Source organism: Channa argus, chromosome 15 (genome assembly GCF_033026475.1).
Source record: "Channa argus isolate prfri chromosome 15, Channa argus male v1.0, whole genome shotgun sequence".
NCBI classification, from domain to species: Eukaryota; Metazoa; Chordata; class Actinopteri; order Anabantiformes; family Channidae; genus Channa; species Channa argus.
Window position 1 is genome coordinate 13,035,260 of NC_090211.1, and position 18,505 is coordinate 13,053,764.

Genomic DNA, 18,505 nt, shown 5'->3' on the forward strand with positions numbered 1-18,505 from the left:
AACTATTGGTTGGTAACTGATTCTGGAAAACTGCATCAATTCTCGGTCAGGGTTTCCTGGTTTGTCTTTGTTTTTTAACACATCTAAACAACCAATACTAACTGAATTACACAGAAAAGGGAATTGAACTGACAGTTCATATGAATTAAAATGCACAATGTCTTGTATTCATGAATCATTTATTAATGAAAACTTAGATCCAATATGTACATTAATACACCCTTAATACAGCATAACATTTGTATTCATTTCCTCATAAAATCAATGTTTGCTGAAATGGTGAAGGTAACGCAATGTATTCCATCTATTACAGCGCCTGTTTTAAACGTCATTCAATAGTTTTTAAAATGTCACGCACTCATGAAGTTGGCTTTGCCATTCAGCTGTGTTGTCAGCTTTACATCTCAGTCTCTCTCACAATTTGAGAAGTCCAGAGAAAGGAAGACATCAGCTTTGCACTTGAATAAGCCCTTGGGATCCTGGAGTTCACAACTTTGCAGATTTGGTGTAATATCCTTGATGCAAACGGGCTGTTTTGGAGAGAAACGGTTACATTAGATGTGGTTCAAATTATGCAACCTACATTGTGAACATGGGAATCAGACAATATGATGTTTTGCATCTCAAGTATTTCTCCTGAGAGTTTAGTGATTTTTATAAAGATTTCCTCAGTATTCTGTCACTAATACAGGAACAGTTTGGTTTATGCTGCAACACACTGTCCAACTACATTGTAAGGGAAAAAGTCTTTCACTTTCTAAAAATTGCACCTATAGTAACTTCACAAAGATGTTCTCAGTTTACAAAAGCTGATGCACCAAACTAAAACTGGTAAATTACTTTGATCTCCACCAGGTACATTTAAGCTTGACAAGTATTTATCAGTATTACATGATTAATATAACTCGACAGGTGGTGCTTTTTAAGAACTTTCTACTGAATATTTTAAGTGGGGGAGTAAAGTGTATTTTTTCCAAGTACAAAAAATTTATCTGGATATGTCTTTGTCTTCTGCAGCTTAACACTAATGCCACTATTGATGCTATAAATTTCCCACAATCCTATGTAAATGCTTAGTTTCATCCCCACACAACATTTTTGGGACTACGTGGATTTGAAAAATTGGCCATCTCTAGAAATATTTTCAGAATAACATCTCTTCTGTTCAAAACAAATTCACTGGTGTAAAGTAATATATGCAGTAATTGTCGGGGTCAGCCAATAGCTAATTAAATGATTTTGATCTTGAGGAAAAGCGTGGTTAAGATGAAACGACAAAACCGGTTCTAAAATGATGAACTTAAACAAACAAAGCACTGATGAAATGAGCACTGATGAAATGACCACTGACCATCGTCCACAGGGCGGAGTTGAAATCGGACAACACGCCGTTGGCCGCAGACTCTCCGCTGTCGGACGCGTCCAGCTCGGCTCTCCTGACGTGCGGAGACCTCCGGATACCGGACAGCAAGCCGGACGCTCTGCCCACCGAGTAGTAACTTGGACCGCCCACCTGCTTGTACCATGCTTCCGATGGCCCGCTGGCGACCAGCACGGAGATGACAACGATTGTGAAGAGTTTTGCAGGCATGTCCGTGTCCAGCAGTCGGCTTTGGTCCTGCGCTCCTCGAACTTTTTATCCTTCTGGTCACCGCTCACTGCTGCTGCCCTCCCTCCACTTATGGAGACCTCGTGATCGCAAAACCTGCCCTGGGGGTGGGCTATTCACATACTCACACCCCAACAATAAATCCTCCTCAAAGCTAGTGCGTCTATGGAGCTTAGAATAATCACGAATATTCAGTTTAAATTTCTGATGGCCAGATACTGTATGTGACGAAGTCTAATAAAGGTCTTAAATAAAAGCAGGTAATTATACTTTGAGTTCATAATTAGGCCTAATTAAACTGTGTCAAGATTACAGATCATTGTGTTTAACGTTGCAGCTCATCTACATGTTTTTGTCAGCAGTTACATATTGTATGTCCAGAGCTCTGACTAATGTTTGCAATCGCGAAAACATAAACTGCATACATGAGTCTTTGGTACTGCTACAATTGCGATGTAAAATACATATAATTTGTAAGTGGTATCCACCACCAATACTTTAGGAACCAAGTCAAAGTTAAGAGTTCACCAAGCTACAAATTTTAAAAAATTAAGGAGTTGCAAACAATTTGAACATATATATATATATATATATATATATATATATATATATATATATATAAAGTAGACTTATTTATTGTGAAAATATGTCCATTGGTTTGAGTCATAAAATACTCACTGAGAAGCACTGATCACTGATGCTCAGGCCTCCTTTGCTGCCTCTGGACCAGGACATCATGTCATCATTGATGGAGCTACAGTAGGAATTCTGAAGTGTACCAGCAAATCCTACAGCAAAATGTCAGGGCAACCATCGGGGAACAGAAGTGGATCATGGAGAAACAGAGCGACCTTAAGCATACAAGCTGTTCTGCCAAAGAAACGTAAAAATTGGGAACGGTTGCATCAAAGTCCCGACTTAATCTTACAAATGCTGTGGCCAGAAGCCAATGTTTAGTAAAAGTTATCAGTGGAAAGGGGGCACTCTAAAAGACACTGCGTGATTCACAAACTTTAACATACTAAATGCTCAACAGTTTTAAAACAGTGGTTGAAACACTGTCTTGTATCATGCGAAACAAAAACCACAGTGAAAACTCAGATACAACTATGTTGAGCCTTGAGCACCACAAAGAAACACAACACAGGGTTTCTCAGTACAGGGACTGAGTTCCCTACATGTAAACGGCGCTAAAGTGGTGAGTCTGTGGTTTATGTGACCTGATTTTATGGGCTGAGAACTTGTTTTGGTGACCCCAGATGTTACCTGTTTTTTTACAGGAAGCAATTGAATGTAGATTAAGACACAGATAAGACACTTGCCCAGTGTTTTGAGTAACAATGTGACCTGCAGAGCTTCTATATAAGCGTTTGAAAGCTGATGACAATCACTGAGTGAAACTAGTGTCAACATGCGTGTTGAACACAAAAACCTGACATGGACACTGATGCTGCTGTGTTGGGCAGGTATGTCATTTAATGTTTTATTGAGATAGTCAAAACCTTAAATACCATCTCTTTCAGGTGGTCTCTGCAACAGATGGAAAGTGGAATATAAAGAGCGACACATCTGTGCATTGAAGGGCTCGTCCGTCACCATGGTTTGTTCATTTTACCACCCTCACTACCTGCGAGTGAACAGAGTGATGTGGGGTCATGTAAAGCTTCATCGCCTCAAGGGTCGGCTCATTTTTGACAGCAGATCGAGAAAAAACCCCACAAGATTCCAGTATGTTGGTGACAAAAATCACAGTTGTTCTTTGAAAATAGATCCAGTGATGCAAAACGATGCAGGAATATATATCATCACATTTAATAACTACAAAATACACACGTGGGGTGGCAATATTGCTCCAACATTAAAGGTGGTTGGTAAGTTTTTTAACATACATATGTGTATTTGTTCGTCTTTCAAAGGTTAAGACTTTTTATGCACTTTGCTCTGTTGTAGATCTGGAGGTTTTGGTGACAAAAACGAATAGACATGAAACAATGAAGGAAGGCAACTCTGTGACTCTGACCTGCATAAACAAATGTGACAGCAGCGGCCTTACGTCTGCTTTCGCCTGGTTTAAGAATGGAGAAGCTATAAACGAAGGACCTGTTCTTTATTTTAATAGTATTTCCTCCACAAACTCCGGAAACTACACTTGTTCTTTAAAGACACAGGCACGAGTGACTTCACGAGTCCTGAATATTAATGTTGAATGTGAGTACTGGACAAAAGCGAGAGAGAGAATTTAACTGAAAACTGATTTAAACCTTCACGGCATCTCTTGAGGCCTGAGACATTAAGTCACTAATGATGTTGGGGACTGTAAAAATACTGGGCTTCAAGCAAACACGAGAGTGGAGGGAGGCACTTTTAATCATTTCTGCTTTCCCTTGCATGATTTATTTTATTAAAAAGAAGAGATCAAAGCATGTTAACAAGTTGGTTTTATCGTGTCCAGCAATTATAACACACCTGCCTCTGCTTTGTTGTCCTTATAACAGTTAAAACTGTGGTTGATGTTGAGATCAAAATTGATAATCTTCAACAATTGCTGTATTTGACATTTGGATACAAAGCAGAAGTGAAAAAATTTAAATTTGCCCACCACGTTTAAGCTAATAACTTTCATGTTCTTTCAGATGGCCCTAAGAACACATCAGTGTTTGTCAGCTCAGTGACAGATGTCGGCAACAACATCACCCTGGTCTGTAGCAGCCAGTCAAACCCCCCAGTGGAGAATTATACTTGGTTTAAAGTAGATGATGAGAATATTGTAGAAGTTGGACATGAGCCTGTTTTCTTGCCTGGTGATGGAGATCAGTATTTATGCAGTGTCAGCAACAAACACGGAAGTCAAAACTCCTCTGTTGTGACTTTAAAAAATAAAGGTAATTCTACTGATGATCCCTTTTCTAGGCACACTGTGTTGTTTAGTATGCATTTAAATATAAGATCTGAAAATCTCATTTAATTGCGTCAATCTTATATAACGGTACTCTAAGCAATTTCACACAGCTTTGTTTCACAGGATACTGGGCAACATTTAGCAGAGATGTTGTAGGTGCCAGTGCTGCCATTGCTGTGATACTGATAGTGACCACTGTGATTGCCGTCAGCAGGTAAACTTTATTCTAATCTGCAGCGGGCAGATGGCAAAGAAATGTAGATGAGCTGAAGGATAGATTGCTCTTTTATAGTGATTGGCCAATTTGGTTTGAGTAAGTGAATCCTGCTTGGCTGAGAACGTTGTATATCCAAGATACGAAAGGTACAAAGTGAGTTTTATCGCCTTTATGGCTCTGTCTGTTGCAGAGTCAACAAAAACAGAAAATGGGCCAGACAGACTGACAGCGAGAAGGATGCAAAGGTAACATTTTAATTGTTGGCAATTTAAAAACTTAATATTCCAGTTTTGTTTTTTTTACATTCAGTTATTCACAACACTGTACAAGCAGCAGCAGAAATCTGTTGGACATCAGTCTGAAAAGTAGTTAGTCAGGGTAAAGGAGACAGATCCACTACCTTAGTCCCAGTGGTCATCGGATGAGAAATGTGTTGGTTAAAAGGTCATTCAGAAGCTCATAATATAAATGTAAAGGTGTATTTTTTTTCTAAGCATAAGAAAGCTTGTTCTTCATAATAAATCTTGTGACTCTATCTCAGAAAACAGACTACATCAACTGGGTCGTCTGTGATAGAGACCCATCCCACCAGAAAACCCAGTGTGAGGGAGAAACAGCAGAACTCACCTATGCAACTATTTACTTCACAAATGAAAGTCGTCCAAACATGTAAGATTTTTTTTTTTCAGCTAATGTTGGCTAATGTGTGAATGGTCTGTTTCACCTGCAGGAAGCAACAGATGAACTCTCATGACAATTTGATTTACAGCACAATGTGCTGGTGACATTCCACAAGTAAGACCATTGAATGATTTTTATTTTTATTTTTTCAGGAACCAACTGTGTCTTTCATATATTGAGCCTCGTGACTAGATACTTGAGATTTTGAGGGGATTTTGTTTTGGTGTTATATACTTTCATTTTTAATGTGTACTGTACATGCGTTACAGTACTGATAGTATTCTATGCAATAGATTACACATGAAAATGGAGTCACACCAAAGCATCCTCGCACCTGAGGATGCAGTCTTTTATTTCCTGTCAATCAACACTAAAGGACCAAAATTACAAAACTTTTATAAGAAATTAAGAGGTATGAAACTGAATTTTTGAACATTACTGCAAAGACAGGAGATGGAGGTGGCAGAGATGAAGTTAGTGTGATTTTTGTTGGGAATGATGTTGATGGACAGAATTAGAAATGAGTTTATTAGATAGACTATGCAGGTAGGAGAGGTCAGAGACAAAGTGAAGGAGGTGAGAATGAGGTGGTTTGGGCATGTGTTGAGGAGAGGAATGCTGAAGAAGGAGCTGCAAGACAAGAGGTTTGTGTAAGAGACGACAGAGATGTGTGATGGAGATGGAGGATGGTGGTGACCCATAATGGAAACACGAGGAAGAAGGAGGACAGAAAAAATAATAAAATGATAAAACTGATTTGCTTTATGCAGCCTTTATGTGCTATGGTGTACCGTACAATATAATTAGCCATTATTAAATTAGATATGGGAATTTCAATGAGGTACACAAAAACACAGCATGGTAAAATAGTAAAAAAAATTAAAAATGCACTTTTGGTTTTTCAGGTGAATGGTATCAGTGTGATGTCACAATGAGACTGGTCTGGTCGTCCTCCAGGGCTGCAGTAATGATAAAATGAAAAATAACATAATGGACACGATTTGAAACAATCTGTAACAAGTCTTACTTACAGTATCACTACAGAAATGGTTCCTGATGAAAACCTTTGTACAGCTCGACCTTTCTTTGCAATGTCTTGTAGTGTAAAACTTCCCAAAAGGGCCGACTGTGCTGACAGGCTAACTCAGTCTGATTCATGATGGGCAGTTTAAAATATAAGCCTATTAAATGTGAAGCCACTGAACCACAGTTCTTGCTCTTTTTGTTAAAACCTGAAAGTTTTGTAAAGCACTCCAGAGATCTGGTGATCACAAGATGTAGAGTTCAGACACAGACTCAAACGACATAAGGTACTTTATCAGATCTGTGCTGCTCCATCTGTGGGCACAAAGACTTTAAACAATCGTGTTTAAAACCATCAGAGTGTCAGTGTCTTTTTTCTTTTATTTTTCTTTGCTTAGAAGGAAGCAACATCATTATGCCTGCCCTGCTATATTTCCTCTAACCAAAACCTGGTTTCATAACGCTCACGGTAAACTTAAAGTCTGCGGTGTGCCCTATTTCAGAGAATTTAAACCTACAGAAAAACAGCACCGTGTCATGATTATAATACAAATGTAGGCTGGAGACCTTTTTACAAGAACTTAGTTGGATTGGGAGCTTTGTTTCAACATGCACACTGCACACAAAACCCTGACATGGATATTGATGTTACTGCTTCTAACTGGTGAGTACAAAATGTCAATCAGATTCAAGATTACATTGAAAGATTACAATTAATAATTACTAAATGTATGCATTAATCCGTTTGTTTCAGGTGTACTCTGCAATAACTGGAAAGTTCAATACACACAGCCTTATATCTGTGCAGTGAAAGGCTCCATTGTTATCATACCTTGTTCATTTCACTATCCCGCTACACTGAAAGTTCAAAGTATCAAGTGGACTCATGAAAGGAATAATATTTATACTGGTCCTTTTATTTTTGACAGTGAGTCAAACAAAACCTTGTCAAGATATCAGTATATTGGTGACAGCATTCACAATTGTTCATTTAAAATACACAGAGTAGAGCATAATGATACAGGAAGCTATTTCTTCAGATTTACAACAAACTATGAAAGTTACGTATGGACTGGTAGAGGTGGCTCAAGATTGCAGGTTGTTGGTGAGTTTTTCTTCCCTTTGTCGTTAGCAGAACAAAGTCTTATTAGTGCTTGAATCTGCAAAGTCTGAAACTCATTCAGCACTTTGTTACTTTGTAGATCTTACGATTTTTGTGACAAGTACGAATGGAAATGAAACAATAAAGGAAGGCGACTCTGTGAATCTAACTTGCATAAACAGATGTGACCGTGATGGCCTTTCATCTGCTTTCACCTGGTATAAGAATGGAGAAGCCATATATGAAGAACCTGTTCTTTATTTTAGTAACATTTCTTCTGCAAACTCTGGAAACTACACATGTTCTCTAAATATGCTGAGAGGAACAACTTCAGGAGTCGTGAATATTGATGTTGAATGTGAGTATTTAACAGAATGATAAAAATAGAACTGTAGATAATGGAATATATATAAATGCAGTCTATATTTTCCAGATGCTCCAAAGAACACATCAGTGTCTGTTACACCATCAACAGAGCTAAATGCTGGAAGCAACATTACCCTCACCTGCATCACCAATGCAAACCCTCCAGTGAAGAATTATACTTGGTTTAAAATGGGTCATGACAATGTGATCGTTGGAAATAGGCCTAAATTGTACTTGAGGGAAATTCATCCCCATGACGGTGACCAGTTCTTGTGCAGTGTCGCCAACAAACACGGACATCAAAAATCCTCGACAGTGTCTATTAAGGTTAAAGGTAAGTCACTTAACATTTTCATGTTTTTAGTCCTTTGATGTCTTTCTCAGAGGACGTCTGTTTTAATAGTTTGCTCCAGTAGACTCTTTGTTAGGTACAGTCCCGTTTTATGCATTAGCCCTGCCATGAATCGCTCTTTACGAATGTATGATCAGTTTTTGTTTAAAGATGTGCAAAGGGATTTAGTTTGTTGATGAATGTGCTGTTTTCACAAAACTAAAACACCACCATAAGGTCTGTAAAGACATGAAAACATTATTACCTTACAGCATAAACTTGTGTTGTGTTGAATTCAATTACAGTATTGTGCATGTCTTAGGCCATCTTTAGATTGGTTAATTCAACAATGCTATGATGACACTGTTTATTAGAATAAACCATACATACAATAAATAAACCAGTGTACATATAAAACACACATCCACTGGTTTATAAAATACAGCATGTAAAGTGTATTAAAAACACAAAAATGTTAGAAAGCATGTACAGCATGTCTTGAGCTCTACTGGGACAAAAATAGAAGTGGAAGACCAAGAAAACTGTCAAAATCTTTCTTAAAGTTTATTCTTTGAGAGACCGGAAATAGTCCAGCTTAATATGGAGGTTTATCCCCCACTTTTTTTTAAAAAAGGGGAACTTTAATTTCTTGGATGCTATCAACTGTCAAGGATCACCTGCAGGCTTGCAGATGAAGCTCCCAGATTCTGAGACTGGTTCTTGCTAGAATTCTACTGGAATCATACAATCTTAACCAAAAGCAGCTCAAACAATCTCTTAAATCAAACGTGAGGTAACAGAGGTTCAGTGAATCTGACCTCATCTGCCCTAGAGACTTCAAGACATGCTGTGCGAGGACTTTTGGGCAGCACTGTATGTCGTGACAAAAGCTAACAGGCTGCTTTTAATTCACAGCATATTGGCCATCATTCATTAGAGATGCGCTTATAACTGTTACGGTTGTGCTTCTAATTGGGACCACTGTTATTGCCGTCAGAAGGTAAGCTGTCTTTACACTATGTCACTATTAAGTCTCATACACAATGACAGTGGAACATATGTGTTTGTGTTTCAGCCTCCACAAAAAATGGAACGCACTAAAGACATCACAAGAGACTGAAGACATACAGGTGGCACTATCATTATACTAAATAAACTTTACTGTTGTGTTCTTGTTTTGTCTGTTAATTGGAGCTGGTTGATGTGTTGGTTGCACCACAGTTGTTTGTGAGCATGTTAAACAGGTTATCAAAAAACAAGTCTAACCAAAATCGATTTCCTTTCACCGAGTTGGGAATCAGATAAGGGACCTAACAGGCTGCCTGTGTTCTGTGAAAGTGTTGGTAAAGAGGTCATGCGGTAGCTCACAATTGGTGTACACAGTATTCTGCATGAATCTTGTCATGTGACATTTATGCATGTTTTTAGAATACAGTCTATGCAAACTGGCCTGTGTTTGAGAATAGCCAGTCACAAGAGGAAAATCACTGCGAGGGTTTAACAAGAGAGCTCATCTACGCATCTATTGACTTCTGCACCGAGAGAAAGTTCAAAATGTGAGATTTTTAATTTTTTTCACAACTGTAATCTAGCTTTTATATGATAACAGATGTTTCATTAGAGGCACATGTCCTCATTAACTGTATCACCTGCAGGCGGCAGCAGGTGGACTCCCATGACGATCACGAGGATGTCATTTATAGCACAGTATGCAGGTAAAGCCCAGAAAGCACCTACACATTTTATAAATGATGATTTATTCATTTTCATGTTTAAAGTGTGACTGAAAAAGTCACCAGATCCTCCTCACAGTTATCACAGATAGATCTTCATGTACAACAGCTCTGAGGTCACCAATAAGGGGCATTGTTGACGTGGATATGTTCTTTACCTCACACAGCCTTCTTCCATCGAAGGAATACTGACAAAATTAGAAGCCTTCTGTCTCAATGTGATGCTGACTGGACTACTGTAATTCCCTAATATCCCAGTAACTTCTTAAAAAGCACCTAGTTATTCCAAAATGCTGTAGTGAGAGAACTGACTGGAATTCCAATAGACCACTTTGATCTCAGAGTGCAAGGCTTCTTGTGGTTTCCAGAGTTTCCAAGGTGGATTTGGAAGTACAGATTCTGGAGGCAGACACCCTCCCTTTTGTTTTGTTTTTTAAATATAATCTTTAGTTAACGTGGAATGTCCCATCTCTTTGTTAAGCCAAAATGGCAGCACAACACACATACAAGACACTACATATAGATTATAATAAAAAGACAATCACAAATAAGGTTAAAAAACAATATAAGATGGTGTCTAAAAAAAGTTAGTGATCGCATCTTCAGGTGCCTCAAAATAGAGTCAGCTTGGGTTAGAGAAATAAGATTTTGGAGTTTTAAGGTTTTTTGTAATCTGAAGGGCCATGATATTGATTTTCCCATTCTCAGTCCTGATACTGGGGGACAGTCGCTTTAAGGAAGTCCTGAGTGTGGAGGGCATAAGGTCCATCAGACTTCTGCTGAAGGTACACAGTCAGGTATAAGGGGAGCAAATCACGGTTTTGCCTTTCTGCAGGTATTGGAGCTGTGTGTTTCCACTGTGCAGTAAATGGCTTCATCAACCTGCCTCTGTTGCTTCCTGTTGCTCTTCTTTTCCCTTCTCTGTCCACTTTCCACTCGAGCTAGATGGCTGCCGACCCTGAGGCTGCTTTCATCAGAGGTTTCTTCTGTTAAAGGGAATATTCTCTCTTTAGTGCCTTAGTGTTTGCTTAAGGGAGATATGCTGGCTTTTCTCTACATATCTGTAAAGTCTTGATTTTACTGTGTAAATCACTTTGCTGTGAATTAGTGCTATATAAATGAAGTTGTATTGAAGATTTTTTTTTCTTTTTTTCAGAGCACAATGCTGATATGACAACAAGGTGAGATTTTGCAGCATCGGGAGCAGAACAGTGGAGGGAAAAAAACACTTTCTTCTAATAACATTAATTCCTGTTGATTTAAATGAAGAAAGGACACATTACAAGACGTTTCTGGACACAAGTGAACGTTTCAATCCACGTTAACATCTTCGCTGAAAGCAATAGAGCCACCACCTATTTCCTGAGGTCCCCTATAATTATGTTAGTTGACCAAGTGATGAACATCTTGCATTAAAAAAACGAATCGAACTGCAAAATGGGTTAAACACGCTGCTCAGAAAATAACATGACACCACTGACAAATTTTCACATCAGGGCCTTTCTCAACCCTGCCTGCAACCCTGTAAGCTTTACATGATTCTGCAGGCAACTAATGTAACTGCTTCTGGGTCAAGTGTGTAGATGTGCATGCACACGTTGGTTGTTAAGATGCACTCTGATGCTCAGTGCAAATCTTGTTTCACCCTATTTTAAGACCTGTGAGTCTCAGTATAGTATATGGTTCAATGCCCAAAAGGTGCTGACAAGTACACAGACTGTAAAAGCTCAAAAACTATGTCATACTGTATGATTAAGTGAGGTACAAACTATTATGTTCAATAACAAAAAAATAATAAAAACAATAAAACACACAGCCATCATATTAAAGTGGTTCCTAGACTGTTGGGGAGAGATTTGTCCAGCTCAGAGTATCCTCATCCTAAAGTTGTCGGCTTCAGTTTCACTGGTATATATAAAGGCCTGATTTCATAATCACAAACCTACGTCTGTTGTATGACAGCTCCCTCCTTAAAAACACTAGTTAAGTTGTTAAAATTATGTTCCAGACATTAATGTTCTTTAACAGCTATGGGATAATACATTGAGGAAAATCAGTATCTCCGCACTCTTGCTTCCAGAAAGCTCCCTAGGTCAGGCCTCTTGTCAAGCATGATGCTCTTTTGAGGTCTTGGGTTGCAGGGACTATTTAAGTGTGTATTTGTGGGTATTAGATTAAAGTGTTTTCCGCGTTAATTAAAAAAGGTGAATGCAAACTGCACTTGGAGTAAATGTGAAAAAGTGTTACCGACCTTTTTTGTGTTAATTTTTTATTGATGATAACCGAAAACTTAAAAAGACTTGATTTTAATCAAAAACTTTCTGGTTTTTCTCCAATAATTTATGAGGGGGAAATTATACGCCTGCATGTTTCTTACGCAAACTAACTCATGAAAACTAATGTAAGACACCTATTATTTTATCAAAAGAACCCTTTACAGCTCAGTGGGAAACTATTTTTATGATATTGTATTACACAATAAACACACCTAGAGAGCACTGTGAGCCTATAAACACCCTGCACACAGCTCTGCTTACTGTTAAAACAGTACCTTTGGATCCGATAGCCCGAATATAACATACCCCTGACCTGGGAGTCCAGTCTAAGTTACAAAGGTAATGTTCCTGCATAAATTAAACCTTAAAAGCCAAAGTGAGGTTGGAGTTCTTTTGCTGAAACACCAATTTTGGGTGTTTCAGCAAGATGACCAAGGTGACTTTTTTTTTTCATAATCCTTTGGTTGAAATGAAAATTCTGTAGAGGCTTCACTCTACTGTTTGCGAGTTGGACGGTTTTGTATAGCAAGTTCTCTCACTATGGAACTGAGCAGCTCATTTCTTAAAGTAAAAGTGAAACTCCACTATGGCCACAGAAAAATACTCTGTTGTCCTATGCTACTATACTATACTATATATTATACGGTATCTATCCAGCTAACGCACTAAGCAATTAATGTGTAAGCATAATTCTGTAATATATTGTTGTATAGTAATTGTTACTTGTTGGTGCGACAATCCTAAAATAAGCTAACACCAATTCAAATCCAAATGTATCATTTTAACAGAAGTAAAAGAAGAAGTAAGAATGGAAGTCGCCACGGCGGAACATGTTCTGCACGTCAATTTGGCATGAGTTTTTTCACCGGATGCCCTTTCTGCCGCAAACCCTCCCATTTTAACCAGCCACCGAAGTGGCCCTTGGTTTTCTGGGTGGGGCCACACCTGGTGCTGTGGGATTCGAGCCCGCTGCCTTCTGTGTGGAAACTATTCAGAGCAAAGTATATAGTACACAATATATACATTACCACTTTAGAGGCTTTTGATGAGTTTTAAAATCATTGTGGAGCATGACCTCGACCCTAAAAGTTCAGCAATGTAGTCCTACAACAGAGAAAGGTAACCTATAAATAAAAATGCATTATTTTTTAAAGCACTTTTACCACCTCAAACTTACAACAACCAGCCGACAGAAAAACACACAGCCCAATAAATGTGTAACTAAACCCATCTTGTGTTAATCACTTTTTGGTGCTTTTTAAAGCATAATATTTAAACCCTTATTATCTACAGGTCGCCATTTCCTAATAGAGTAGCATGTTTACAATAATACTTCTCTGAATTGAGTTAGTATTTAGTATTTGCATATTGTTGGTTTTTCCACTTATCATAAAAACTTGTCCTGTCATCCCCCCTTAGGTCGACGCCCATTTCTGATAAAACGAAAGTTTGGAAGACGTGCGGAAATGAAGTGAGCGAGTCTGTGCCGGTGAACTGCAGGTCGGGCTTTTCCTTTGCACAGCGGCGGGACGTCTTGAGGCCGTGAAGCCGTCGCCTCCGGTGCGGTAAGGCTGCTGAAACGTCGGTTACAACGTTACGTTTGTTACGTCGTGACAAACCAGGTATGCTGTTAGCTGGGCTAGCTAATAGACGCTGGCTGTTAGTAGACACGACTGAGCTGACTGAGCTCAGTCGGATGAAGTGCAGCTTGGTTGTCACCTGTCCGATCGGTGCACCTGCACATTTTGTTGTCGCCGTTCCGCTGTGTAAAGTGGGTCAGACAGAGTAAACCGGGCTATTAGCTGTAGCTTTAGAGCGCATAATGAAGCTAGTTAGCTTACTAGCTTCTTTGGTGTGCACTGAGCTGTACTTTCTGTTTATTCATGTGTCGCTTATTCTAATATAATAATCATAGCTGCGTGTTTTGGTGACATTCTCACTTCAGCTGTCGTCAAATGAGGTTACATGCTGGACTAGAAACCGGAAGTGACTTAACATATTTTCTCAAACTAAAGACGTGATTGGCTAGTTCTTGAACCCAAAGATGTTATATATTTAAAGAGAGGAATCACTCCATACTTAGGCTTTTCCTCTTTACCGTAATGTTACTGCAGACATTGCTGGCAGGGATTCCCCGGAGCAAGGCGCGTTATAGATTAAAAGGTGCGTCGAAACATGTTTGATTAAGATATGGCCACAAATACTGACGGTTTTAACACAGAGCAGTGGCAGACATTAGCTAATTAACAGCCATGAGAAATTGGGTACCCATCCATTTATTTTTATTTTTTTTAAATGTAATTATTCATACAGCAGTAATTCACAACAAAAAGGATCTGGAGACACTTTCCATAGTAAGGTCAAGATCATACACATTGATAGACAACTAGATGTTTTATTGAGGTCCTAGTTATTTGTAAAAGTGCAGAGCATCTAGACAATAAGCCATGTTAAACAGGCATAATTTCTATTTAAAGAATTTAATTAAAATTAAGCTCAATATACATATATCCAAAAATTATAATTTCAAATTTTATGATATATTTATTTGCACCTCTAATTGACAATTACATTTTTATTATTTTTACAAGAGTCACTGATATTTTTATTACTTTATTTTTTGTCAGCATTGTCTTTGGCAAAGCATGACGCTAGTTTTTTCTCTTTATTTCTCTTTATAGAAAGGGGAAGTTGGATCATGCGCGCAGTGAGACTTCTTCTTTTTAAATGTCTTTGGCTTTATTTGCGTATGGACTTTAGCGGGACTGAACGGGGCCAAGCAGTGTCTCACTCACACTAAGACGTTACTTAAATCCATCAAGAAAATGTTCATACGTCAGTTTGTTGAGTAACACTGTTCAAAGTCCAAACAAACCAAAAAAATTGAAATATACCGTTGACGTTTTGAGGCTTCTACTGGCAAAATTGAAAGTGAAAGGAATCTGCTACATGGTGGGACTTGTTAAGGGCAAGTCCCAGTAGCATTTTTTCCCATTTCAGCTTTTCATTCCAACATATTATTCATTTGCACAGATCACTGAAGTGTGAAGATGCAGTGCTCAAAGTGTGGCCATAACATTGTGGAAAACACAGCAAGGTTCTGCAGCACGTGTGGCCAGAGGCTGATTGAACAATCTTCAAACATACAGGGTGAGTAGATATCTACTTATAGAAGTTGATAAATGTTCTCCATACAATAAGTACAATCAAATAGACTAATGTATAGGTTGTTAGTACAGTACATAAAAGATTTAGTGAAGATAGAGCACAAATTACCAGTGATCTGTGTGTCAGGAGTTTGTATTTATTAGTTGTTTATTTATTTATATCGGGTTGACCTACTCTTTTGTCACATATTTGATTTAGACATTAAACTGTTCATTTATAATTCATGAAAAATATAAAAAATATTTTTTTCAAAATTCAAAATACAGGAGCGGAGTTGCATGGCATTATCAAACTTTTTATCCTGTGTATTGTCATGATAAATTATTTTGACATGAAAATAATCCAATACGTGGTCATCAAGTTGTATTATTTTATCACAAGATGGCAGCATCTGTGTCCATGTTTCGACAGACAGCATCTGAACTCATTGAGATCTGACATCAAGGTCAAAACTATGACCTACTTAAAATGCTTATGGGAAAACTGCAAACCCAACACGTTGTTGAGCCCAACAACTTAATGATCAGATGTAGTTGTAATATTTGTAAGTGAATTACTTAGCATATTTAAAATACCCAAATGGATCAAGTGCTGATGCTGGTTTTGTATGTTTTTAAGTGAGTTAATTAGTTTAAAGATTGCAGTGAAAAAATATGTTTGCAAGATTTTAATGCTGAGTGCGTTCTTGTCAGATTAGTCTACGGCAATGCATTATTGTTTAACTCATGGAACATACTAGACTGCGTAGTTACTAATCATTCTAATACTCACTTTCACTCATGTCAGCAGTATTTTTTCAAACACATTCTTTTTATCCAGATGTAGAAAGTCAGCCCAAACCCTTAGTAGCAGATGTGGAAGGTACAGCAGAGAAATCAGTGTCAAAGAAAAATGGCCCACCTGCGGACAGCAAAGACAATAAATCCTCCAAACGACCAAATGATGAGGTAGTCCTCAACCCAAAGAAAAAGGTAAGTGTAACCAGTTTGATATTTCTTATATTTATAAGGCAGAAATGAAGTCTTTTATTTCTCATGTATTGTCTCAGACTTTGTTTAGTTATCATTCTCTGAAATTGCACCTTTAGGCAGCAGAATCAAGTTGGCCATGACTTCAGTTAGGATATAAAACAAATGTAAAAAATAAAAAAAAGCTTTTAATCAAAAATTTTAATAATATGCTAACAATTGTCATGTAGTTACATAATTTGGACCTAAGAGTAGCTAAGAGCTTTCACATTAACAGATTGTGTAATTTTCTGATTTCATAGAAAAAAAAGAAGAGGAAGAACAAAAAGAAGAAAGATAGCAGCATGTCAGTGGACCAAGATCTTAGCCACTCTGACTTATCTCATGTCTCTGTTGGAGACAAAGAGGGCAAGAGGACACAGGTTCAAATAGAGTCTACTGATGGTGAAAACTCAGACAGTGCAATGGATGAAACACCAGACTCACTCCAAGACGAGTTCTCCTCGCAGGAGAACTCGTCTTGTTTTTTAGCAGTTAACAGTACTGCTGCAGCATTAGAAGACATACAAGTCGATCAGTCTGCTTTAGAAATAGAGGACAGTACAAGAACAAAGTCACATGAAGCTCCAGATAAGTCTAAGGATTGGGAAAGCAATCTACAGAAATCCACTCCGCATGACACACTCAAGACTGCACCAGCTGACACTCCAAGTCAAAGTCCTGTCACAGCGGACAGCAAGAGTACGACTTCACAGTCAGGTTCAGGCAAACAGACGAAAGCCACTAACCCTAAAGAGCCACAGACTGACATAAATAGCTCAAAGAATGAGAAGAAAGACCCGCAGTCCACACTGGACCAGAATGCCAATGAGGACCCAAATTTGAAAGAGAAACAAACTAAACAAGAGGGTAAGGGTCAGCAGGAACAGAAACAGAAGCAGGCTGTGCCAGGTGGGCCAACGATGGTTTCTGGTCCTCAAGCATCATCAAAGGTAATAATTACATATAGTTATAGAAATCCTACATTTTGTTCTAACTGTAGACCTGTACATTTGGTTTACATATGTAATGCTATTTGTACAGGCTGACAGTAAAGGATCTAGTGTAGACCCAGCCCCATCGGAGGTACAGCAATCTGGGAGCAGGCAGGACTCAACTCCAGCACAAACCTCAGCCAGTGAAAAGGGAAGCAAAACAAAAAAAAAGGATGAGACAAAACCTAAGACCACAGCTGAACCACCACCCAAAAGGTGAAATACAGTAGTTTCTCAAATGGTTTATATTGGTTCACTATTGCCAATTTAATGTCTCTATATTACACCTTCTATTTCTTCATATATTTGTGTTTGCTTTTTAGGGTAACCAGCAACCAGACCATTGCTGCACATGACAGACTCACAATTTATTTCCATGCTGTTCTCTCCAAGGATTTCAAATTTGATCCAAGTGAAGATCGGATCTTTGTCAGGGCTGGGTCCTGCATTGGGACATGGAAAGAAAATGCAACAGAACTAAATGTGACCAGGTAATTTAATCAGTGAAGCTCATACGATGACTTAAACTGTGAGCATGTGGGAGAATGATACATCCCCAAAAATATGGACCGTCTGCAGCGGGACCCAAAAGTCTGAGACTACATTAACAATCTGTGATATTGTAATGCAGACCTAAAAATATTCAAAAAATATGTGGATTTATTGGCACAAAAAGTTATGAGTAAGAACAATTTTAGATTCTGCAATATATTCAAATAAATGCACATTTGTGGTATTGACCATAGTACAAGGCATAGTACAAGATTTTGTGTTTCCCTTTGTAGCAGAGGGAGGATTAGTTGGGACCTTTTGATGTGTGCATGGACAAACTGGGCTGCTCTATGTACACCATGTACAATAATTTATTCTTTTTTCACACAGGAGTCTTGGAGAACATGGGTTTCTGGTCGAAGGCTGTCTGACGGCAAATAAATCTAAAGCTGAATCTGTATCCATACCATACAAATATGTCATTTATAGGCATAAGAATATGGTGTATGAGTATGAGCACATATACAAACTAGATACACAGCACATCACGAACAGATGCTTATTTGTGAAATCCTTCCTCGTCAGTGATGATGGTAAATGTGACCT

The 18,505-nt window shown here is 38.3% G+C and overlaps 3 protein-coding genes across 9 annotated transcripts in view; 2 read left to right on the forward strand and 1 right to left on the reverse strand.

The window, feature by feature from the left end:
• Positions 1-162: 162 nt before the first annotated feature.
• Positions 163-2,013, reverse strand: LOC137099971 (neuropeptide B-like). The gene is made up of 2 exons (XM_067477472.1): positions 1,352-2,013; positions 163-530 (listed from the first exon to the last, which is right to left on the reverse strand). The coding sequence occupies exons 1-2, from the start codon at positions 1,589-1,591 to the stop codon at positions 405-407; spliced, it is 366 nt and encodes a 121-aa protein (XP_067333573.1). The 5' UTR covers positions 1,592-2,013; the 3' UTR covers positions 163-404.
• Positions 2,014-2,950: 937 nt separating this feature from the next.
• Positions 2,951-13,271, forward strand: LOC137099394 (B-cell receptor CD22-like). Of its 5 annotated transcripts, none has more exons than XM_067476166.1 (15): positions 2,951-3,075; positions 3,560-3,817; positions 4,243-4,491; positions 4,632-4,722; positions 4,916-4,970; positions 5,267-5,394; positions 5,559-7,093; positions 7,184-7,534; positions 7,632-7,889; positions 7,965-8,231; positions 9,144-9,228; positions 9,304-9,358; positions 9,657-9,784; positions 9,884-9,943; positions 11,118-13,271. In XM_067476166.1, exons 1-7 carry the CDS (start codon positions 3,021-3,023, stop codon positions 5,596-5,598), a joined length of 876 nt encoding a protein of 291 aa, XP_067332267.1. In that variant the 5' UTR covers positions 2,951-3,020; the 3' UTR covers positions 5,599-7,093; positions 7,184-7,534; positions 7,632-7,889; positions 7,965-8,231; positions 9,144-9,228; positions 9,304-9,358; positions 9,657-9,784; positions 9,884-9,943; positions 11,118-13,271. The 5 variants fall into 5 exon arrangements, with proteins under 5 accessions (XP_067332267.1, XP_067332265.1, XP_067332266.1 ...); XM_067476164.1 differs by having other exon boundaries at positions 2,952-3,480; XM_067476165.1 differs by having other exon boundaries at positions 2,952-3,480; positions 6,312-7,093.
• Positions 13,272-13,661: 390 nt separating this feature from the next.
• Positions 13,662-18,505, forward strand: part of rnf213a (ring finger protein 213a) — a 30,503-nt gene continuing 25,659 nt past the window's right edge. The window contains exons 1-7 of one of the 3 annotated variants that reach the window (XM_067476161.1): positions 13,662-13,802; positions 15,271-15,387; positions 16,225-16,376; positions 16,676-17,365; positions 17,457-17,623; positions 17,731-17,898; positions 18,290-18,492. In XM_067476161.1, coding sequence (XP_067332262.1) covers positions 15,288-15,387; positions 16,225-16,376; positions 16,676-17,365; positions 17,457-17,623; positions 17,731-17,898; positions 18,290-18,492 — 1,480 coding nt within the window. In that variant the 5' untranslated portion in view covers positions 13,662-13,802; positions 15,271-15,287. Of the gene's footprint in view, positions 13,860-15,270; positions 15,388-16,224; positions 16,377-16,675; positions 17,366-17,456; positions 17,624-17,730; positions 17,899-18,289; positions 18,493-18,505 lie in introns of all 3 variants that reach the window. The other 2 variants (XM_067476162.1, XM_067476160.1) reach the window with 2 other exon arrangements.